The sequence below is a fragment of the Pantherophis guttatus genome, chromosome 1 (genome assembly GCF_059756535.1).
Source record: "Pantherophis guttatus breed Tessera chromosome 1, ASM5975653v1, whole genome shotgun sequence".
NCBI lineage: Eukaryota > Metazoa > Chordata > Lepidosauria > Squamata > Colubridae > Pantherophis > Pantherophis guttatus.
Window position 1 is genome coordinate 222413955 of NC_142063.1, and position 24159 is coordinate 222438113.

General features: G+C 39.3%; 2 protein-coding genes across 4 annotated transcripts in view; both read right to left on the reverse strand.

The window, feature by feature from the left end:
* Window positions 1-2786: 2786 nt before the first annotated feature.
* LOC117676915 (glutathione S-transferase-like) lies at window positions 2787-10463 on the reverse strand. The gene is made up of 7 exons (XM_034436737.3): window positions 10313-10463; window positions 9094-9219; window positions 8152-8203; window positions 7684-7816; window positions 6257-6398; window positions 5019-5150; window positions 2787-3112 (listed from the first exon to the last, which is right to left on the reverse strand). The coding sequence occupies exons 2-7, from the start codon at window positions 9178-9180 to the stop codon at window positions 2993-2995; spliced, it is 666 nt and encodes a 221-aa protein (XP_034292628.1). The 5' UTR covers window positions 9181-9219; window positions 10313-10463; the 3' UTR covers window positions 2787-2992.
* Window positions 10464-13710: 3247 nt separating this feature from the next.
* LOC117676913 (glutathione S-transferase 3-like) overlaps window positions 13711-24159 on the reverse strand; it is a 40224-nt gene continuing 29775 nt past the window's right edge. For all 3 annotated transcript variants that reach the window (XM_034436736.3, XM_087882453.1, XM_034436735.3), the window contains 3 exons: window positions 19647-19788; window positions 17232-17363; window positions 13711-14192 (listed from right to left, as the gene is read on the reverse strand). In XM_034436736.3, coding sequence (XP_034292627.1) covers window positions 14061-14192; window positions 17232-17363; window positions 19647-19788 — 406 coding nt within the window. In that variant the 3' untranslated portion in view covers window positions 13711-14060. The remainder of the gene's footprint in view (window positions 14193-17231; window positions 17364-19646; window positions 19789-24159) is intronic.

The window sequence follows — 24159 nt, forward strand, 5'->3', positions numbered from 1 at the left end:
CTGGCTCATATTTATGATTATTACAGTGTTCTGGGATCATGTGATCACCTTTTGCGACAAGCAAAGTCAACGAGGAAGCCAGATGCACTTAACAACACTGTTACTAACTTAACAACTGCAGTGATTCACTTAACAACTATGGCAAGAAAGGTCGTAAACTCACTTAACAACTGTCTTGCTTGGAAATAGAATTTTTGGGCTTAGTTGTGGTTGTGAGTTGAGGCCTACCTGTATGTCACTCCTTCTCATTTGGTATATCCACAATCAATGGGAGAAAGGAAGAAATCCATCTCCAAGGTTGCAGCTTTCCATTAATGAACTTATTTGTAAAAAAATCCCACCCTTTTACCACTCTGGTGACCCAGAATAAAATGGTGAAGAGCAACGATGTACTACTAATCAGGTACCATTAAGTTGGGTTGACTGCTAGTGACTGCGGAACAATTGCTCACTAACTGGATTCCCTCAGATTACCTCCTTGTGTTATGTAAGGCAGGATAGAAATCTAAAAAATGGGTTAAAAACACCTTGGAGCCAAGCTGAATTCCCACTGATGGATCCAGGTAGTTTTCTAAGCAAAAGGAGAACGATAGTCTGTAACTCATTTCCTCAGGGACATTTTCTGGCTCCCCAAACCAGTTTATATCTCTGGATTTCTGGTAATTTCTGATCTGATTTAGTTTTGTTAGTTTATTTAGAAATCAGTCTAGGTAACTGTGTGAGTTGGGTGGCTATCTAAATTTATTTATTTAATAAATAAAGCTATTAGCTATTAGTTATCTCAACCAAGGTTGACTCAGCCTTCCATCCTTCCAAGGTGGGTAAAATAAGGACCCAAAATTGTTGGGGGCAATATGCTGACTCTGTAAAGTTAAATCACTTAGGGCTGTAAAGCACTGTGAAGTGGTATATAAGTCTAAGTGCTATTGCTATTAGCTATTATAATATTATTATATTATTAGCTATTATTATATTTTATTATTATTTATATTATAAAGCTATTAGTTATTAGGGATTAGTACTAATCTGATCTATCAGCCGAGAAATGCCTTTCCTGTGACCACCTTCGTTTTTCTGCACCTGCGTTTCCAGCTGCAGCTTCTGCTGTGCATCATACTAATTTTTATATTAGAAGTTTCACGCAGTGGTTAAACATGGTATTAGCTTCAGGATACACAATAAAGGAGAGTTCGGTCATTTTGTTCAGAACCAGTCTTTCCATGTGATATTGCTGCTGTCCAAGCTGCTCTCTTCTTAAGAACTCGTGCACATGACTTTTGTATGTTAATTGTATATAAACGTATGCAAAAAATGAAGCAAATATATTGGTTGCAGTTAGTGTGCAAGGAACTGCTCTAATGAAACACAATCAAGTATCTATACAGCCACCAGGAGCTCAAGTGGAAGGTATCTTTTCGTTATATAGTTTGCTAGACAACCATGCCCTGTTGTGTCACTGTGATATAGAGATATTTCCTTATCTAAACAGAGATACAATGACCAAAGGTAGGCAGAAAAGCAGTGGGAACAGGAATGACTTCTGAATCCCTTCCCATTGAGTTTCCTTGTGGGGAAACTCTGATGCAGGGAGCATCAGAAATCCCCTTCCCTTCCCCTTTCCAGCAGACACATAAGTGGCTGCTCTTTGACGGGGGAAGGGAGCGAGGGATTGTGAGACTGGCTGGGAAACTGTCACAGAGTGTTGACAATGAAGATCAGCTGATTGCAGCAGCCCAGCAGCGTAGCAGGAAGCAGTTGGTCTGGAGCAGCCACAACTTTTCCAAATGTCATTTCTCCAGACATCAGGGATCCCAGATTTTGGACATATTCTATAAGTTAGCTCATTTGAGGTATCTTGGTTCAAAAAATGGTTGCCCTGTGAGACATTGTTTCATCCAGTGAAAAGTCATGACAAGAGTTTTAATAGTATATAGATTCTCACGAATAGCTACATGCTTGCCCAATATTTTTGATGAACTATTCGCACTATCTTGTGATTAATCACATTGGGTGAGGCTGATGGAAGTTCTGAAGTTCTGAAACATCCCAAGGACATCTTACTGGGTTTTATTGAACCATTTCTGGATTCTGACTATATGGTATCCGGAGCATCTTGTTTTAAGAAGGAAAGCTCAAGTGATGGTTGAGCAGACCAGGGTTTCTGAATCATGATAATTTGCCATTTTGAAAGGATGAAAAATTTTATAGTTCTTTAAAATGACTGTAATTTTTGTGACATAAACTTACATGGATCCCAACCCCAATTAGCAATTAGCAATTGCTAATATTTATGATGCATAAAACACAATGACAGGGTTTCTACATTTTTCTACATCCCAATTTGGTTAGTCATGTTTTACTGGTCATATCACAATTGGCCAGAATCTTTTGATATCTTCAACCAAATCAAACCTGCTGCCTTAGAGAGCTGAATGAATCACATGCTTCCTGTTCCTGATTCCCTCTTATTTGGTGGGAACCATCACTAGGAACATATTAATTAATTAATTAATTATTAATTTGTTTGCTGCCCATCTTTCTACCAAGCAGCTCTGCGTGGCTGATATGTTCTTAAGGTATTAATGGAAGATCAGACATATTGTTATTTGGTTGCTAAGTCATGTCTGACTCTTTGCGACCCCACAGCACGCCAGGACCCCACATCCTCCACTGTCTCCCAGAGTTTCCCAAATTCATGTTCAATGTCTCAAATGTGTCGATTCAGGTATATTACTGACTGAGTAATTCGGAAGGGATGTGCCCACAATTAAATAATCAAATATATATTGGTTTGGAATGTTTTATTTCAGGTTAGTTTAATGGCAAAGTTTTATCTTTACACATCTTGATCTTTCCACTATAATTATGTTTATTGATCCTGAAAAACAGGCCTGCAAAGTTATAGTCCTTACAATCACTTGATGTAACTGTTCCATCTAAAGTTGGCATCTCTATCTACACCAGTGAATGATCCCAGATTCCCAGCCAAAATTTAGTGGAAAATTTTAATTGCTTCAGCTGCCATTTTCTCATTCAATGGAGGGTTTCGTGCACTGCCAGGCTGCAAAAATTTCTTAATTGTGGGGATGTTACTTATCCTCCCTTTAAAAGCCTGAAAAAGAAAAAAAGGAAAAAAATGTTTAGAAGGAAAAAAAAATGATTTTTTTTTTAAATGACATTGCTGAGTAAACATTTGTCATCTGAATAACATGAATACTATATTTTGAAGGCTCATTTAATTCTGCTATTTGATCCCAGTTGCAAATTGTAATAATCAACTGACGTTTATGTGTCAACACAGGCTTGCACAATAAAATTATTTAAAAGATTTGCTTTCTGTGTATGTTTTTGAATAAGTGTTGATTCCTGGTGACTCCCTGAACAAATATTTGCAGGGTTTTTTCCGCAATGTTTTCAGAAGTGGTTTGCATTTGCCTGCTTCTTAGGGCTGAGGGACAGTGACTGGCCCAAGATTACCCCACTGGCTTTGTACCTAAAGCAGGATCGAACTTATGAACTCCTGATTTCTAGCCTGATGTTTTAATCACTGCACCCTCCTGGCTCTCAGAGTTGCTTTACACTCCAACAGCTGTATTGAGCAAGTCAACATTGAAGGAAGATGAACATTTGTAGGAAATTAGCACCCACCCCTTTCCTAGAAGAATGTAATATTTTAGGAAATATTTAAAAGGCAGAATATTATGTTTCCCTGGATGACAAATGGAGAAGCATGTTTTAAAGACAAAGCAGCTCCCACCTTCTTGCCCCCCCCCTTTGTCAATGGGCCAGAGGCAGAAACTCAATTCCCTCCCATCTTTGTCAATGTTCCATCATCTGCAACACAATAGGACCCATCTAGCAACAGAAACTAACACAATAGGACCCATCTAGCAACAGAAACTCACCACATGGCACCTGGGAAGATTACATCAGCCAGCAAGGCTAGCTAAGACCCCCAACCCCCTGGGAGTCTGACAACCAATCAGGATACTCTTCCTGGGCCCCACGAAGTTCAAAGCCAGAGAGGGCATAAAACCAAGGCACGCTCAGCATCTCCGCCCTTTTCTGTTCAGGAACTCAAACCATGTGATCCTGTCCACCATTAAACCATCTTTCCAAGCAGTCTCCATGTTTCCAGTGTCTTTTTCTCCACTTGGAGCTGAACCCAGAAGGATATTTCTTCTAACGCATTATAGTTCATAACAACTAGAGATTCTATGTACATTTGCCTAATAATAACCTTTTGCATATATTCTATCTTATACATATTGCCTGTGCCTATTAAGGTTGAAGATACGCATTAAAATATTAGTAAATAATATAAAGAACTAGAATTCCATATATGCTGAAATGTGAGTATCCCGAGCACATTAATGATTTTGTGTACATTAGATATATACAAATATTATTATTATTTAAAGCAACATGCCACATTCTAAAGTTGATAGAAGCAGACCAGAGATTACAATGGTTTTAATTAAAATGTAAATTTAGTTAACATGGTTATAGCTCAAGTACTTAACCATTATTGTCTTCTGTCACAAACTTATAGGGAAGGTTATTTAAAGCTTTGTGGGTCCTTTAAACCTTGGTATACAGGATGTATACTTATGATGTAAGTGAAGTAGTAGGTACTTATGCATATTGCATGCAAATGTTTTAGCTGAACCACTGGGACAGCAATTTACTAATTTGTTGTAGCTGCTGTAACTGGGGGGGAAAAAGGCCCAAATTCGAATTAAAGTCTAGTACCAGAATAAACACGTTATCTTTCGTTATCTTTAATTATCAGTCTGATGTGGGTCAACATACCAGGGGAATTAACTATGGGATATAAAATTATTACTGGCAGATTTATTTTGCATGGCATGCTTATTATGCATGATACAGCAAACTGCCTTGCACTTCTGTCATCCCCATTTGGAGAACTTGGATCCAGGATCTGATGGGATTTTGATTCAGTGTTGTGCTGCATATTTCTACATGTTTCTGTTGCTTGCCAAAAAGAAGTTGCTTACCTTTAATAGAGGGAATGTTGAGAGAATGTCTGCCTTCAACTCTTCCACCATCAAAATGCTTTCAAGTAGTTGAACATCTGCTCTGCTAAGCTGTTTTCCAACAAGGAAGTCTTGTCCATGATCTTTGAGTACCTTCAGAGCATAACACATGTTAAAGGCTTATTGTATTCTAGATAAATATTCAATATTGAAAAGGATTATTTGAAGGTCCTGGAAGTTAGCCAATTGGAGAAGGTTCCATCCTTTCACAGGGAATGGATTTTTTTCTTCTGTAATGTTTACTTACAAAGCGAGCTTTAATTTCAAGAAACACATCACAAGGGTTTCTTTAAGAAAACTAAAATGCAATCCTATACAAAGAGATTGGGCAGAATCACCTCACTAGCCCACTTTTCAATTTTGGAAAATATCCAGTGAGGTGCAGTTCTTCATTTGTCCTTGTCCTCTTAGCTTAGAGAGATTCTACTATTCTTGACGGCTTCCAGAAACTCAAATGCATTGTGTAAAAAAAAAAAAAAAAAAAAAAAGCAAAATGGGAGAAAAGCAAATTGTAACTCTCTTATTCTATATCCATAAAAGTTGTATAAAAGAGTTTGAACTTTTTCAGCTATTTTCCCTATTGATTTTAGAAGTCATGTTGAGTAACCTCTTTTTTTAAAATAAGAATTTCCCATGTAGCACATGGAAATGATATGACATAGGACATATGACACAGAGTATTTTAATAGTGAACAAAATTATGTTTTGGAACAATGCAGGATTTTTTTTTTTGCTTCCTGCTTCAACCATTATTGTAAACCTTCCTGATGAGGAGAAAGATATCTTACAATAGGTTGAATAGTATTCATTACAATTCTGACAGAACGTTTCACAAACGTCTCTCCGTCTACCAGGCAATTAAACACATATAATTGTAAATTAAAACTCAACATTGACCACATGCTGTCTTTCATAATATTCAAAAACTGTTGCTGAGGGCAGTGTCTTTTCTGCCTGATGGTATGGTCAGATAAATTCCTATTCTGAATAGTCATTTCTGCCAAGCCTTCAGAGGAGAGTATTTACTGAAGATATGAACTTGGCAGAATTGTACTCTCACCGAGGGGATTCCCAGCATTTCCAATTGGTCTACACCAAGTTGAAAAAGAAATGTTAGGGTTTTGTTGTTGCTGCTGTTTATTGTGCTACATTTCTGAAATCACAACATCCATCACCTTAGTTTTCCTTTTGCTCCCTACCTTTTCATAGACTGGGAAATATCTGGTGGAGGCATTTTCCAGGATTTTCTGTAACTCCTTCTCCTTGGTGTCGGCTGGCTTGAAGCAAAGCATCATAATTCCCTCATTGAGATCTACAGTACCTTCACAGTACATGTCAATTCTGAAAATGGAAAAAAAATCCTTGTGAGTCTAGACAGCTGTGAATGCAGAGCTTCCTCCACTGAATTCCAGATGCAGAGATGTTGGAATGACTCGGTTCATTCTTCCTCCTTTCAATTATGCAACCATCAATTAAAAGCATCAATAGAACTTTGTATTACAGTTTCAAGTAATCATCACACTTCACATGTATTGTATCTTCTGCATTATACTGACAATAAGCCTGTATGACATTCATTCATTCTTTAATAGAATGGATATAGCTTAAAATCAGTCATGGTAGTCCTCGACTTATTACTGTAATTGATTAAATTTTCTGTTGCTAAGCAAAACTGTTAAGTGAGTTTTACTCCATTTTACTTTTCTTGTCATAGTTGTTAAGTGAACCACTGCAATTGTTAAGTTAGTAACAGGTTTTTCAGTGAATCTGGCTCCCCCATTGACATTGCTTGTCAGAAGGTCACAAAAAAATGATCACATGACTCTGGGACCCTGCAACTATCATAAATATGGGCCCATGGCCAGGTGCCTGAATTTTGATCATGTGACCATGGGGATACTGCACCGGTCATTAGTGTGAAAAAACAGTCATGTCACTTTTTTAGTGCCGTAACGTCAAACATCACTAAACAAACTGTTGTAAGTCAAGGGTTACATGTGTCTGAAGTGTACTTGCAATATGTTTCTGTTTATACTGAATTTTCCAGGTGAAACTTCCTTTCCTGTAAGTTTTGATGTTCCTTTAGCTAGTGTTTTATTCCTGCTACTCAACAAGTGACTCCTTTCCAGACAGGGAAAGGGAAGGGGGGCTAGGATATCAATTTAACACCATAGGAGTTGTACCCTACCGTACTCCTTGACACAAAAAGATTGGTATGCTATTCATACCATGCCCTCAAAATCTTCAAAAGCCATATTTTCAGTGAAGAACAACTCAAGGGAGAGAGAGAGAGAGAGAGAGAGAGAGAGGAAACCAACTATTTTAAGGTGATGTTAGAAGCAAATAAATACATAAAACCTAGGAGCACTGATCTAATTTACTAGGCTTAAATAGTTCCAAGGAATGCCCTGACTTCTAATGATCTTGTTCAAATGAACTTCATTCTAACTCAGAGGATATATTGCCTTTTGCAGAAGGCTTCTGTCCTACTTGGAAGTGACTGAATACCAAAATTTGCTGACTCATAGTATGTCAGCAGAACATACGCCAGTTCTCATAGTTTGCCAGGAACTGCCTGTTCCTCCTCATATGATATATAGGAAACAGTTAAAAAATGTTACATTACAGTGCTCTCTCCTTCAGATCCTTCCCATAGAGGTTGTATTTTCCTGTGATGTAATTGAGAATGGCTCGCGTTTGCACCAGCTTCATCCCATCAATTTCCACCATGGGCACTTGATCGAAAAGCAGGCATTTATCTGGTAAATGGAAAAGGACATATTAATGGAAGGGTTCTCCACAATGTTTAGCCTGGCAGATGATCTAGAGATGCATTTTATAGGGCAGGAGTGGGGAATGACGGCCTTTTTACGACTTTTTGGACCAAGTCCCAGAATTCCATGCTGGCTTGAAGTCCACAAGTCATAAAGAGGCCATCGTTCCCCACCTCTGTTATAGGGCATGCTCAGAATTTCAATATTTTCCCTACATTTCTGAATGTCACTTGTTTAATATTTAGATCAAAGTCTTATGAGATAATTCTGCTGCATATTACACACAAACACACACAAACACAGAGTAATGTTATGCTCACCGTTTTTTAACTTTTGTAGAGCTTCTTTTGATTCAATGTATTGTTCTTCAAACTAATAAACAGAAAAGACAAAATTATTTGCAAAGTGCCAAATTCATTCCCGGGTCCGTCATCCCTGGCAGAGATTTGCAAAAAAAGGAACTCTCTACTCCAAGAGGAAATTGGGAATCTGGATTCACTGTGTTAAATTGTGACAATCCAGCCAATTGTGGCTAAAACAAACTATGGCTAAGAGAAGCTTCGTTTAACATGAGGTAAGAACCCAACAAATGAACCACAAACATAATGATAATAAATTAGTGGAAGTTAATCACTTCGTATATTTTAGGGGAGAAATATATGGATTTCCATAATGTCATCATCATCATGTTTGTAGCTTATTTGCCCATTACAGATTTGTATCTGAGAACTAAAATAGTGAAATAGCTTATGTCTGAATTAATCAGCTGTTGTTTCTCCATCACATTAATTCATAATATTTAAGACTAGACAAGTTATTTTGACAATGAAGTAAAAAAAAATCCCTTAAGTGGCTCTTCCTGAGAGTAAAAAATGTAATATGTTTTCCCAAATGTATTTAAAGTCTATTTCCCTTGTCCCCCATTTTCTTTTTTTTGGGGGGGCAGCCTACACAGTTCTCCATTTTATCATCAAAAATGCCTTATAAACACTGACAGGCTCAGAGACCAAATCTGGACTCTTATTTTATCTTCCTCACATTAAATCATAAATCTGTTGACATGTAATTTGCCTAGGGCAGCTGTTTTAATAATAATAACTTAATGGTAGGGCAGCCCCTAATGTAGGGGTCTTACAAGTGTAGATATGTTGGTTGAAAATGATAACGTTCATCTTCAAAATTGGGAGAAACAGATTATCCACATTGACAGCAATAGATTCCAAAACAAACATTATTAAGTAAGAGATGCTTTGAGGACTCACCTCAATCCCAGCTGCAGCCAACATCCACCTTATGGTTTCCATTCTCCCTCTTCCTTTGAAGTAGTGAAGCTTTGGTTTTCCAGCCATGGTCTTACTAAACTGTTATCCTGTGTGGTGGAATATGGTCTAGATTCCCAGGATTCCCAGAATGCATTCCAGAGGAATAGGAGACAATGAAGTTTAGATAGTTTGGCTTGGAGAAAGAGAGTTAAAACACCTAGCAATTCTCAGAGTACACCTTTAATGATGCAAGTAGTTGCTTTAATTTGGCAAGATTTCTGTCTGTAGATGAGGAACAATAAAGGAAACTGCTTAGAAATAACTCTATTTGTCTTTATTGGTTTTGGGAGCCTGACACCTGCTACATTAAATATATAAATATAAATCTTATGAAGATACAGATATCCTCAGCCAGAGAAATCTACATTTTGAAATGCTCCTTTATACATTGGTTTTAGCAAGAAACAATTTTATTGCAGCATCTTTTTTTTTTAATCCATATTATCTTCAGCAGGTGTACAACCTGCCCCTGTAGGAGCAAAAATATAGTCATTCTTTCCATATCCCTCCACTCTTGTTGGGATTATCTTTTCACTATTGTAAAACTTTTGTCACCTGCAACAATTTAAAACCAATCCAGCATAGCTATTTGAAAAGCATTCTCTTTCTAAAATTTCAAATCATGATTTATTCTTTTCTTTTTTTTAACCTTCTATTCCACCTGGAGCAACTGCTTAACTTTTGGACTAGTGACAAGTAAATATTAGCACTATCAAATATGTTTATTCCAAAGGAAATTCTACTGAGTTCAATGTCCCTACATCATAGATAAGAAGGCATAGGATTGCAACATCTATTTATTAGTGCAATTCTACTAAAAGAATTAACTTAGAATTATCTATAAGAATTATCTAAAAGAATTAATTAATTTAACAGTTTGTTCACCTAACCTAAGCCATGTTGGTTTCAAAGACTCATAAACACATGACAGTTTTTATTTCTCACAAAACCCTTCTTCAGCTCCACATAAGTCTGCTCTTTTCCCCAACACTTCCTTTAGACTTTCAGAGAAGAATCTTGAAATCATTTCCATCCTGGTTTATTAGTCACCACTAAATAACATTTTGCCAATCAATAAGCAAGAAGAAGATACACTTTAAGATTACAGAATTATCCCTACCACCACTGTCTTCTCAAGTTTCTACCTCTGAATACTGACCTGCTGAAAAGCCTCAGTAAGTGCAGGTTCTTCTTAACGCAAGTGATGTATTCCGTGCGCCTTCAATATATAAAGCTCCCAAGCTCCACCTTCTGACAGAAGAAAGCTAAGGAGCAGCCCAGATGGAGGAGGAACTTCTCTGGTGGCCAACGGAAGAATTTCTGGGCTTTTTTCCCAGAAGAAGAGCTGACTTTCAAGTCAATCCATATTGAGAAAAATTGTCCCTCACACAGAGCATGATGCAGCTTGGTTATGCAACTGTCTGTATTTAAGGCATATAGCATTTTGTGTTTTGGTATGATTGCCTCTAAACCTCCTTGGTTGTTGTTGTTGTTTTTTTGGGGTATAACCTCCTCTAAACCTCCTTCAGTCAATAGGCAGGTAAATGGAGAAAAGCCCGCTACATAAAAGGATCCTTTGGCTGATTTATTTATTTATTTATTTATTAGTTCGATTTATATGCCGCCCTTCTCCAGAGACTCAGGGCGGCTTACAATGCGTTAAGCAATAGCCTTCATACTTTTGTATATACCTGCTTAGTAGGGCTTTTTGCCCCCCCCCCCAGTGGTTTTCTATTTTATACAAAGTCAGCTTATTGCCCCCACAAACCGGGTCCTCATTTTACCTACCTCGAAAGGATGGAAGGCTGAGTCAACCTTGAGCCTGGTGAGAATTGAACTCGCAGTAATTGCAGGCAGCTGGCAGCTAAGTGCTACTTTAAAGCAGTTTAGTCCGCTGCGCCACCAAGGCTCCTGATGGTCAGTTTGGTAAATAGTTTGCTTAAAATGTTTGCCTAGCATAGGACCTTTGTTGTTATTGTTCAATTGCTAAGTCATGTCCAGTTCTTCACAACCGCATGGACCGCAGCAAGCCAGGGCTGCCCCACCCTCCCATCTCCAGTTTGCCCAATGCTCATGTTCATTACATCAATTACACTATCTAATCATCTCCGTCCCCTTCTCCTTTTCCCCTCTCAATCTTTCCCAACATCAGGGTCTTTTCCAAGGAGTCTTCTCTTCTCGTTAGGTGACCAAATAAATAAAATAAAAAACAAGTAAAAAGTATAAAAAAGTAACCAGGCTTTGCTCCATGCCTCAAATGCTGCTTATTTCACCAGCCACAACAAAGCATTTGACAGAACGGCCTCCTCACTCAACCAAAATGCTATGGGGTAGTTCCTATGCTGGTTGGTCTTTGGCAATGATGGGCAGGCTCCAGTGGTGAAATGCAATTTTTTTTACTACCGGTTCTGTGGGCGTGGCTTGGTGGGCGTGGCAGGGGAAGGATATTGCAAAATCTCCATTCCCACCCCACTCCTGGGGGAAGGATATTGCAAAACCTCCATTCCCACCCCACTCTGGGGCCAGCCAGAGGTGGTATTTGCTGGTTCTCTGAACTACTCAAAATTTCCGCTACCGCTGCTGGATTTCACCCCTGGCAGGCTCTCAAAATCCTGAAGATGCCCCTTTTCTTTCTACTTTGATTTTCACAGTTTGCCAATAAACTTATTGGAAGGGACAATGTCAAAGTATTAGAGGGAACCAATGAAAAAGCATCATACAAAATGTCTATCAATGGAAACCATGTGTCCTGAAAGATCTGCCTATGAAAAAGAAAGCAATGGGTGCTTTCTTTCCCAGCATGGGACAGAGAGGTAAAGAAAAAAGAGGAATCCAGCAATCAGGAACTGTGGCAAATACAGTCCAAACATCACCTCAGGCTCTCACTGCAGCTGAAGCAGAGAAGTGGGTTGACATTCTGAACGGGATTTCTTAAACTGTCATCATCCCTAGGTATTTTATGCACAGGAGTTGGGTAATTTAAAACTGTAGTATGGAAAATTTCTCCATTGGACAATACGGAAAATTAAAATTGTGATGGAATGTTGTCTCGATTCCCAGGAGGGAGGGAAGGCATTCCAGAGGTCCAAGAGACAGCGCGGTTTAGATAGTTTGTGTGGGAGAAAGAGAGTGAAGATGGCTCCTCCCTAATAGTTCCCAGGGTATATGTTTTATGGTGCAAGTAATCGGTTTAGTTGGGCAAGATTATTGTCCATAGGTGAGTAAGAAGAAAGGAAACTGTTTAGAAGAGTCTCAACATGTCTTTCTTGGGTTTTGGAGATAAGATATTTATCCAGCCCTTGAACCCCTGCATAGAATATTGGAAGGCCTCCATGCAAATACCTGGCTAGCAGGTACCCAGGAATGCCTACTAGTAATATCAATCTTCCATGGGCACCCAACAGCCCCCCAAAGTTTTGAAATGATTAGTTACAAACAGGTTTGAATCACAATGTTAAACACAATTAAATTCATTTTGCAGTGGAATTGTCAGCCCTGGAGGCCATCTTTTCTTTTGGATCTTCATGGCTGCCACACTTAGTGCTGTGGGAAAGTGGGAGGGGGGGTTGTATGGACTTGGTAGAGTTATTTAGCCATAACATTATTTTCTCTGAGAGTCAAGGACGTTCAGCCTGCACCTGGAGAGGCGTGACTGGGAGGCATCTCCAGTTGGGACGGTGGATTGATTGGGCCATGAGATGGACATGTGGTGCAGGAGAAGGGACTTTGACTTTCTTTTGGGTGGGAAAACTCAGGAGCCTTCAGATTCGGGTTTTCCCAGAAGTGCCAATATGACATCTCTAATAAAATGGATCTTTTGAGGAATTGCTTGCCTCGGAGTCTTACTTGGATGGGGGTGTTATTGGAACCCTGACAGGAATTTGGTCTGGGAAACACTCATTTTTAAGCAAGTAATGAATGATAACCAATGCTTCTTAGACTTGTCAGATTTAAGATTAAGACTAATTTCTTCTGATTTTAGGAACAGCAGAAACAGTAACTTTGGGCAGACATGATCTTTGCTTTAGGAGTCAAATTGGGATAAAACCTTTTCAAAGCAATGATGGATAACCCATGGCCCTTCACAGATGAAGCATAGCTCCCATTCAATTCTAATTACTATTTATGTCAACTGGGTTGATGAGCTTTGGAATCAACTTTATAGACATTCATACCCACATTTATCTACAGGAAGCAGATTCTAGTTGAAGGTCCAGAAAAACTTTCTAAAAATAAGAGCAGTTCAACACCAAAATCACTTTCCCTTTACTAGGTATGTTTATGCAGAGATCCCATAGCCATCTGTCAAGAAATTTTGAACCCCAGAATCCACCCGAGTTGGGTGGTGGATGAATTTAAACAAACAATTTGAATTAAGGTACTGAACGCAATGGCTTCTTCCAACCCTATGATTCTATGTCTGTAAGCAACATACATGGATAGATGGATGGATGGATGGATGAACGAATGAATGAATGAATGGTCATTTCTCAGGAGAAAGAAAAAACTTCTTTTTGTCAAATTGTTTGAATGCAAGAACTTAATAAACTTTAACTATTTGCACCAAAGAGTAAGGCTTTTATTGTTTTTGATCCCAGCAGAAAATCTTTTGCTTTTAGGAAACAAAGGATTTTGAATTATCACCCAGATGAGAGGTAGGCAAGCTCCATGCCTTTAGCACATCTGGCAGCACTGTGCCATGATAAACAGCTGTGAGGATGCTCTGTGGCCAAACATCATTGCATATAAACCAGGGTGGGAGATGTACCACCATCTGAGGTTAAGTCATAAAAGGAATCCTTTGGGACAGGTTATAAAGATTGGGGTGCGTTCCTTGTTGCCAGATGGAAATCTTGTTGGCTTGTGCTGGGTCTGATTATCTGATGTTCTGGCAAGCAGACATGATGTTACGAGAACTTCAACTGAAGAACCTTCAGCACAACAGCTACATAAGCATCATCAGCGATGGGTTTTCTTTGGCTTCCGGGTTCTAGGAATTTCTTAATGGTGGGGAAAGAGCTTGTCCTTGCTTTGAAAGCCTAAAGCAATAAATAAACAATGTTTACCATATTGAATTTATAACCCAGACATTCGCTAGTCAAGACGGCTTGTTGCAGTTAACAATATAAATCAAAAGCATTGATAAAACCCAGCCAGCATAAAACACAGTAAAACTTCAGAACATAATAGAAGTCTGTAAATAAAATAATGCCCAAAAACATGTACAAATATAAATATATCAGAGATATACCTCTGTTTACACCTAGGAAATGCAAATTCCTGGGACAAGGCGGCTTGAGCCTTTTTCTTTGAACAAGCTAGGGAAGGAACATACAGGCACTGAAAAAAGTGACTTACAACTGTTTTTCACATTTATGACCCATTGTAGCATCCCCATGATCACATGATCAAACTTTGGATGCTTGGCAACTGGCATGTATTTATGACGGTTCCTGGGGTCATGTGATCAACTTTTGCAACCTTCTGACATGGAAAGTTCATGGGGAAGTCAGATGCACTTTACAACCATGTTACTAACTTAACAAATTGCAGGGATTCACTTAACAACTCTGCCAAAAAAGTCCTAAATGGGGCAAAACTCACTTAACAACTATCTCGCTTGGTAACAGAAATTTTGGGTTCAATTGTGGTCGTAAGTCAAGGACTACCTGTACAGCTGATGTTATCACAGAATTGCCCTAAGCGATTCCAACCCAGCTTCCCCTCGGGATCTGTAATAACCCATGTAAATTTATTTGGAGTTCTCTGTTTATGACATTTGCTGGAAACTATTTTTCTAGTTAAGCAAGTTCTAAAGATTTTAGAGATTTATAGATCAAAAAAAGCATCTTGTGTGTAATCCAGACATCTACACATAGCCGGGGCAACTTGGCCAAACGGTGGCGCATGCTCTCATATGGAAGCATCTGACAGAAGCTTGGCCATCGTATTCTGGATCCAGGGTAATTTTCAGAGTTCTTTCAAGGGCATCCCCACTTAAAATGTGTTACAATGGTCAGTTCATGGGTAGTAATGGTCAAGTTGGATAAATCAATAGTTGATAGATCATTTGTTCATCAGTGGTTCCTGGCCACTGTGTTGACCTAGGTACTGAAGGAAAGCACAATGTTGAAGAACAATGCCCAGGAACATGACTGCTCCTTGAAAGGAAAAGAAATCTGACCAGCTTTAAACTAAGGTCCCATCTCTTTGAACTGACTCCCCCCAACTATCATGTACACTGCATTGTTTGGATTCCGCTTTTGCCTACTCGACTCATCCAATCTGCAATCCAGGCCAAATAAACACCCACTAGAGAACCTGGCAGATTCTGGTCATCATTCCCAACTCATTCATATAGATATAAAAATGCCCAGGGGGATGAATAAAAAGTCAGAGGCTACTGAGTGGAACATAGAGTACTTCCTCAAGATTATAATCTGAAAATGCCCCTGAGATAAGAGAGGATCAGTGATTAAAGTGTGGTTCCAACTTCTCAAGGCAATTTGGAAGGATCCAATTAAAAGATGTCAATCCAGGAACCTAACCTGAGAAATATTAGCACTGTACTCCCTCAACAGATTGTCAGAGCAGAGATGTTGCCATCTCACGCCATGCTCCAGCCTGAAATGGATCCCAAATATCAGTTGCATCTAGGTGGATTTGGAACTGCTTGGCCACTATTCATTCCATCATCTTGGCCAGAAATGGCAAGTTTAAAATTGCCTTAGAGCTAATAAAAAGGGAGGGATCTGGCAATGATTTTTTTCAACAGAGGTAGAATTGCCTCCATCCTTTCCCACCCTTTGGTTGGGAAAGGAATTAAAGAAGCATAATTTATTGTCTTCAAAAAAATCTGTTCCAGCCATTATTAGTCACAAGAGAGCTGTATCTAAAAGACATGTGATGATCCAAGCTTACTCAAGCATCTTGTTCCCATCTTCAAGGTGCACAGGAGAAAGCCAAGGAAGATGAGGTACATTAAGCTCTTCCCTTCTATCTTCCTAAATAACCCTGTGAATCCACTGGGGGATATGAACAATTTTAGGAAAAAATCACAAATCCTTGAGTTGATCACAGATGGTTCAAGTAGGCCTTTCAGAGTCTTCTGGCACAAGTTCTTGAACCACCCAGAAAGTTCTCTCCTGTGGGTACAATGGAGACAAAAAAAATCCCCATTGCTGGACTTCAGTACCTATGATCTCCCGTTTGTGGCTTAAGAAGCAGCATAAGAAGCAGGGGGGCATTTGCCCAGGTTCGCCTGGTACGCCAGTTGTGCCCCTACTTGGACCGTGATGCCCTACGCACAGTCACTCATGCACTTGTCACCTCCCGTATTGACTACTGCAATGCTCTCTACATGGGGCTGCCCTTGAAGACCACTCGGAGGCTTCAGCTGGTGCAGAATGCGGCCGCGCGGGTAGTGATGGAGTGTCGAGACACACCCACGTTACACCTCTCCTGCGTGACTTGCATTGGTTGCCGGTTGCCCTCCGGGTGAGATTCAAGGTGCTGGTGATTACCTATAAAGCCCTACATGGCTTAGGCCCGGGATATTTGGCGGACCATCTGCAGCCAGCAACAGCTTCCCATCGCCCTGTGTGTTCCCACAGGGAGGGCCTACTCAGGGTGCCGTCGGCCAGACAGTGTCGGCTGTCTACCTCCCGGGAGAGAGCTTTCTCTGTGGCGCACCCACCCACTGGAATCAACTCCCTCTGGAGCTCCGGGTGGCCCCCAACCTTCGCTCTTTCCGCCATGGACTGAAAACGTGGCTATTTCACCAGGCCACCTTGGACTGATGGGGATTTTAATAGAATTTTAACTGGGTTTTATTGAATTTCTGTTAATTTTAACCTGGATTTTTGTTTAATGGTTTGTTTGCTTTGTTTTAATTGTTGTGAGCCACCCTGAGTCCATTGGAGATAGGGCGGCATACAAGTTCCATAAATAAATAAATAAATAAACAAACAAATAAATAAATAAATAAATAAATAAATAAATAAATAAATAAGTCAGAACCAGTATGTTCATTTATATTATGCGAGTAAAAGCTGGCATGATAATCACTACTAGATTACCTGTAGTTGAGGGAATGGTGCAAGAATATCAGCTTTTCTCTCTTCCAACATTAAAATTGCTTCAAGCAATTGTATATCTGCCCAGCTGAGGTGATTACCAACTAGGAATTCTTGGTTATGATGTTTCAGAGCCTATAAAATATAAAAAACTTACAGTTGAACCAAAAGGTACATTAACTGAACTGTGCCCAAAGTTTTTGATTATTAATTTACTCTCCTCAGAAGAAATATAACTTATAACCTACTACAGAAGCATCCTATAACCATACTGAACAGAATAGTTTCTCTATACAATAAAACACACATATACACATATAATATCATTTCACACATATCAAAAATGCCATTTACAGCATTTATAGCATTATAAATGCTATAAATGGAAGAAGAATTGGAAGCAGAGAAGAATAAAGAAGACCCCTTGAATACATTGCCACGTTTATTTAAATTCTGGCGCAGAAATCAAAATCAGTTAGGAAAGCAATTAAGCCATGGGTATTATAAAAAATGAAGAGGAAATATAACACAATTATAAACAATTCATATAAGGCTGATAATCAGAAACATACAGTCTTGTATTTCTGAAAGTTTAACCAGTGGCTTGATTTCATCCTGCTTTTCAGCAGTTCTTTTTAAATATAATTTTCATTAAGAATTTTGATTACAATAGTAAAAACTAATACAAATTAAACAATTATAAAAAAGAGAGAAAAAATAATAAAAAGTGCAAAAAAAGAAAAAAATATGAAGTATAAGTAAAGAAATATATAAAGAAGTGAAGAATAACCTTTATCCCATGTATAGACACATTTAATTACTCTTCATCCCCTAAGGTTACAAACAGATATTTCTTCATCACATATCACATCTCTTATCTAAGCAAATCCATAAAACATCAACTTTTCAACCCTGTTGTCAGCAAAAAGTCTCTAATAACTTTAAAATGGTTAATAGGCAATTTTCAAGTGATTAAAAGGTGCGGCTTGCAAACTTAGTGTTCTTTAAAAGGTTTCACTCTGGCTGCCGATGCTTTAAACCCATGGAAAATCACTGACTTACAGTCTCCTCACCGTCCAGAGCATATGTGGACCATTTCCCATCCTCTCCTTATCCGGAGAGGTTCTGAGGAACTGGTCTACTCACCAGTTCCTTGACCTCTGTCATGGTGATTGGCTCCACTTTCACAGAGCCATCATACCTTCACCATACCTTCACCATACCTTCTCCAAAGGTCACTCTCCAGTGGTTCATATTCATAATGTAATTTAAACACATAATTTGTTTAAACCAGGAAGCTGACCAGAGAGGCCACTGGACAATAGTAATAGAAGGAAGAAGTGGAAATTCCTGAGAAATCAGATGAATTCTTTGCTTCTGAGGTAATAGGGACTATTTGGACTTCAGCTGGAATTTGTTTCGGCAGGAGGGAGAAAAAGTTGTTTTTGGGCGAGCGGAGTAACTGATGATTGATTTGCCAAATTAAAAATAAACAATTCTCTGGAAAGCAGATTTTAAAAAGCTAAAATATGCAACCGCTGATGATCTGACAAAAATATAAATTGATTTTTAAATTAAGCATCTATTCTCAAAATTCAGAAAACAGACAATATAACTAAACAAAATAGCACAAAGTTCAAGGATATCTGCTTGAATGCATTAACAAGTATTATTTTATATATACCATTTCTTATACTCTTCCAGTTCAAGGAGGAATCCAAGAAACTATAGGTCAGTTTATTTAACAAGTAAAACATTAGAAAGTCTTCCTTACTCAAGCAATATTCTGAGGTCAGAAGTCTGTCCCGTAAATTAGATAATTACTTGGTAGCTAAATCCATTTCTCAAATTACTTAATACAGTAGTTGAATGGTAAGAGCCGCAACCAATTTTCATCAATGAATATAGTGTTTTCAAGCACTGTGTTTGAAAAAACAAACAACTAATCCTAGTCTGTTTGGCCATTCTTGGCTAATTTCCCAGTCCTGAAGTGCATTGTTGTGCATACCAAAATATTTGGAGTTTATTATAGGTTGCCACACGAACCATTTTGGATGGTGACAAGGACAGGATCATATGTAGCAAGCACTGATTGGAACGTTTTGTCCAGTTATGGCATCAGGAGAGAACATCATCTTGTCACACTTTAGGTTGGATTCACACAATACATGGTTGAACAATCCATTTGGCTGCTTCAAATAACCGGTAAAGTTAAACCTAAGCAAAATATGTAACTGCCCGGGATACTGTGTGAACGTGGCTTATATTTCAAAGAGAGAAAGACAAAAATAGTCTGATATTTTAAAGAAAAATGCCTAAAAATCTGCCTTCTGTGCATGCATGAATGCTCTGAAGCTAATGCCGTTTGCCCCTAAATGAAGGGATAACTGCTAGAAGAAATGTTAAGTACGGGCCTACCTTTTCATAGACCGGGAGGTACCTGGTCTCGGCCTTTTCGATAAAGGCAGCAAGTTGCTTCTCCTTTTGCTCGGGTGAAGAAAAAGGGTAGTACAAAACAAGGCCCATCAGGTCCGTGGTCCCTTCCACGTACATGTCAATTCTGTGAAGATAGACAGGAGAAATGTTACATCACACTTCAACTAGCATTGAATTTAACTTAGCTTACTATTTACATACTTGTGTCAGACATTGGGACTCTCAAATACCTAACGGGAAGATTTGTGTCACAATGTCACCGGCAGGGGTGGGTTCTATTTACCCTTACTACCGGTTCGCAACGGGGCTGCGTGTGCACTTGTTTCGCTTGTGTGCACACGCACTCTTCTGCACATGCGCAGAAGCATTTTCATGACATCAGGGTCAGTGGGCGGAGCCTCCCGCCGATTTTACTACCAGTTCTATAGAACTGGTGCAAACCGGGAGCAACCCATCACTGGTCACCGGGCATATTGTCGTTTTGATGTCATTTTGGCTTGCTGCAGAAATCTTGTCTTGGCTAGAGCAGCTGATCCCCAGCTTCAATAGTCACATGTGAAATGCCTATTTTCCTGAAAAGGCTCATTGTCTGGGGCTATTTTCTGTACTACAGTTGCCAAATTATTTGATGGCTTCCTTAAATATGCCATAGCTCTTTTTCTCCTCTGAGACTGGAAAAACAGAAACACTGTCCTCTGAGCAAAGCTAATTCAGGGCAAGATGACAGGCTGTGCATGGAGTCAAACCTTAGTCTTTGTGAGAATGGGCTCAAATGCGCACTAAAAAGATACTTCTTTTGCCCTTGCTTACATATTTCACTATTGAAGAGCTTAGAGATGAAGGACAACTCCACTGGCAATAGGGACTGTAGAAGAAATTTCAGAAGACAATTGTCCAAGAAAAGCAATTGTAACAAGAACAGGGTGTCAGCCCCTGGTTCGCCAGCTGGCCCAGGACTGCCATTTGGGCGGGGAAAGAGAGCCGCCATCTGGGATGCATGTCCAAGCCCGCCGCCGACCATGCCCACCGAACACTTGCATGCCACACAGCTGAGCTGCGCAAAGGGTGTACACCCTGCAGGCCTCCTGCCAAGCTGCAGAGAGGGCAGGCACATCTACTAGAAGCTCGCCACATCTATGGAGTCCTCAGACAGCCACCTGAGTTGCAGGCTTCGCAAACAGCTGATGGGCAGTAGATGGGCAGCGGAGTGCGTGCAGGCGCAGGGAGCATGGCGTGCAGGAAAAGAGCATGGTAGCCGAATGAGAAGATCTGATGCTGCAAAGATGAGGGCAAATTGGCGGTGCATGAGGGGTGGGAAGTATAGGGGGAGGGGCCCAGGGGGTGGAACCACGGGAGCAGCATAGAGAGCATTTAAAGGGGTGGAGGGTTAAATCACAGTAACACTGACTTTGTTCTCTTCGTTGTTTGTCACTCTGTGCCGGGTTTCAAGCTTGCAAGATAAAAAGTGCCCCAATTAACTTTGTTGTCTGCATTTCTTGTCTGCTAAATGCCAGAACGTGACACAAGGTCTATCAAACACTCTCTGTAAGTGCCTGATTCCTTCAAAATATGTTGGACTAAACATGGTGATACTGGCTTGGAATGACAGGCACTGTAATCCACTTTACCTGGAAACTGGAGATAGCTCTATTCGCTTGTATACATAAGTTCCCATGGAGTAATATAAAAACAGTGAACTACTGTATGGCTATTAGATAAAAGAGGGAAAAGATGGCTAGCCCAAAAATTTTCACAAGCTGTTTTATTCCCAGCCTTTTAAAACTGCAGAATGGGGTCTTATCGGGAGAGATGGCCAACTGAGCTGACAACCGCAACTTTGTACAAGAAATCCAAAGCAGATCAGCAATATTTGATCTCTAGATCAAAGAGAGTGATGTGAGATTGCCCAAGCTGTTTCTCTTATGGTCGTTCCTTTTCTTTACAAGGAGACCACATGACAGCAAGCTTGGGGGAGGGGGAGGGGAAACCAGGAGACAGGGGAATTTATTATTTTGCTCCAGTTACAAATTGGAGACTTTCAAGAACACTTAGATTCATGCACTTCCCTTGCTAACTATTTTAGGAAACTGCCTATTAATGGTTTTAAAAAGTTAAACACTTTCAGAATGGCGTAATTGAAAACACTGGGAGAATGAATGCTATTAATCCTCAATACAAGAATATGAAGATTTACTTTTATAATTGTTAATAACTTAAAATAAACAGCAAAAGGCAAGGTAAGGTTTTGGCTACAGAAAGTTCTGAGGATTCAAAAACTTTAATTATATGGACTTGAAATATTAAGATTTTGAAATTATTTTTCAAAAATATCAAGCGTATGTTTGTAGAAAAGAAAAATTGCTTTTGAGTTTGGAGTTTAAAAACAAGCAATTTATAATAGTGTTGAGAGAATAACAGAATAACGGAGTTGGAGGGGACCTTAGAGGTCTTCTAGTCCAGGGGTCATCAACCTTTCAGACCTCAGGGACCACTAAATTCATAATTTTAAATCCAGCGGACCACTAATATGATTTTTAAAAAAAGATAAATAATATTTAGTGGAATATAAAAAATGCATATAATTTTTCTGCGCACCACCAAAATTTTCTCGCGGACCAGTGGTTGGTGACCACTGTTCTAGTCCAACCCCCAGCTCAGGTAGAAAACCTTATACCATTTAATACAAAAGGTGGTCCAATCTCTTCTTAAAAACCTCCAATGATGGAGCACCCACAACTTTTGGAGGCAAGTCGTCCCACTGATTAATTGTTCTGTCAGGAAATTCATCCTTAGTTCTAGGCTGGTTCCCTCCTTGATTAGTTCCAATCCATTGATTCTTCTTTTATCTTCAGAGGCTTTGGAAAATAGGTTGGCCCCCTCTTTTTTCTGGCAGGCCTTTAGTTATTGGAACACTGCTAACATGTCACCCCTAGTCTTTCTTTTCATTAAACTAGGAACAAAGGAATTAACTGTGAATTCTGTCCCCTTTTGCAATTATTTCATTTGTTAGTAGAAAAGCTGCAAAACCAGACCATTCCAGTTCCACCTTGACTCGGTCGCTTTTCTTGGTTGTGGCCAGAGCTGATATCGTTACCTCTGGTCCCATTTCTACACAAAAAACCTGAGTCATGGATTGTCAGCAGGATTGACAGGGCAGGATCAGACAGGCAAGGCCAATATTGATATTGGCAATCAGATCAAGCCTTGAATGTGATTGTGAAACTTGCTTGTACCAAAGAGAGAGGAAAATATGCATTATATTCTGCAAGGAAAGACAGAAGGGCTGTATTGCAAATAAAATTACAGGTTATCTAAAATTGATTTTGATCTTTATTTTGTTAGTCGGGTCACTGGATTGCAGTCCAGAATAGTAAATTGCTGCTCTTTCACAATGGAAGCTAATTGGTTCAGACACTCTCTTTTGCAAAGCTGGGCTCCAATGTGAGAGGTCAAAGGTAAATGGCCTCTTTCCTGCAAAGAGGGGTTTTTTCCCCAAGTTATTGGCTCCAATCTTGGATAGGAGACAGCTGAATTATGCAAGAAGTCAAATGTGACACTGACATTTTTTTAAAAAGCATGCTGTACAAATGGCTTTAGGTGGAAAGCCAAATTACACATAATGTTAAATCTGGCATTTAACCTACTAGTTTTTCAAAATGCACCTTTTTACGGGGAGGGAGGGAAGGGGAGGTGTCCATGAAATGTGAGGTGGGATTTAACACTTGTCTTGGATTCATTGGCTGGTTTGTCAGTTATAGCCCTACCCTGGATCTCAACAAATTTGCAGTGGCAACTCATTTTCTGACTAGATTACTGCAATTCGTTGCATATGGGGTTGCTCTGAAAAATCACACATCAACTGTAGTTTGTACAAAATGCCATAGTCTGATTATTGGCCAACACTATTCACCAAGAGCTGAATATACCCGTGATTTGGTATCTCCATTGTTGTCGTTAGATTTCCACATGCAATTCAAAATCCTGGTTTAATTCATTCGTGTGTGTGTGTGTGTGTGTGTGTGTGTGTGTGTTTTCTTTTCTTTTCTTAGGCCTTTATGTGTATTTCTCTTTAGCCAGGTGCTTGCTGCTGCCTGAAGAAAAAAAGCCTAGAAATTAGTGGATTGGGATTCACTGAACTAGGGCTGCATAAAAATCTTGGTTTACGTAGGAAGAACCTGGCTAAAGAGAAATACATACATACATATATACGTACATACATACATACATACATACATACATACATACACACACACACACACACACACACACATACGTTTTTCAGCTGTTGCTCTGGCTGTTTTTGTCTTGCATTTTGGCTGCATGATTTATTTAGTTATTATTATGATACCATAATGTTTACCATTTGGATTTAAATGGTGTTTACTATGGACATTTAATTGGCTGTATGATTCATGGAGTCTTTTTTTTTAAAGAAATTTCCCAGTAGAATGAATAAATAATAAATAGCATGGTGGTAGAATAAATAAAATCATAT

What these genes read in the sequence shown, in the direction of transcription:
- LOC117676915 (XM_034436737.3), bottom strand. Translation starts at nt 9,180, where the DNA reads ATGGCTGGAAAACCAAAGCTTCACTACTTCAAAGGAAGAGGGAGAATG. An exon ending in TGGCTGCAGCTGGGATTGAG is followed by an intron (nt 8,204 to 9,093) that starts GTGAGTCCTCAA and finishes TCTGTTTATTAG; the next exon opens with TTTGAAGAACAATACATTGA. An exon ending in CAACATTCCCTCTATTAAAG is followed by an intron (nt 3,113 to 5,018) that starts GTAAGCAACTTC and finishes TTTCTTTTTCAG; the next exon opens with GCTTTTAAAGGGAGGATAAG.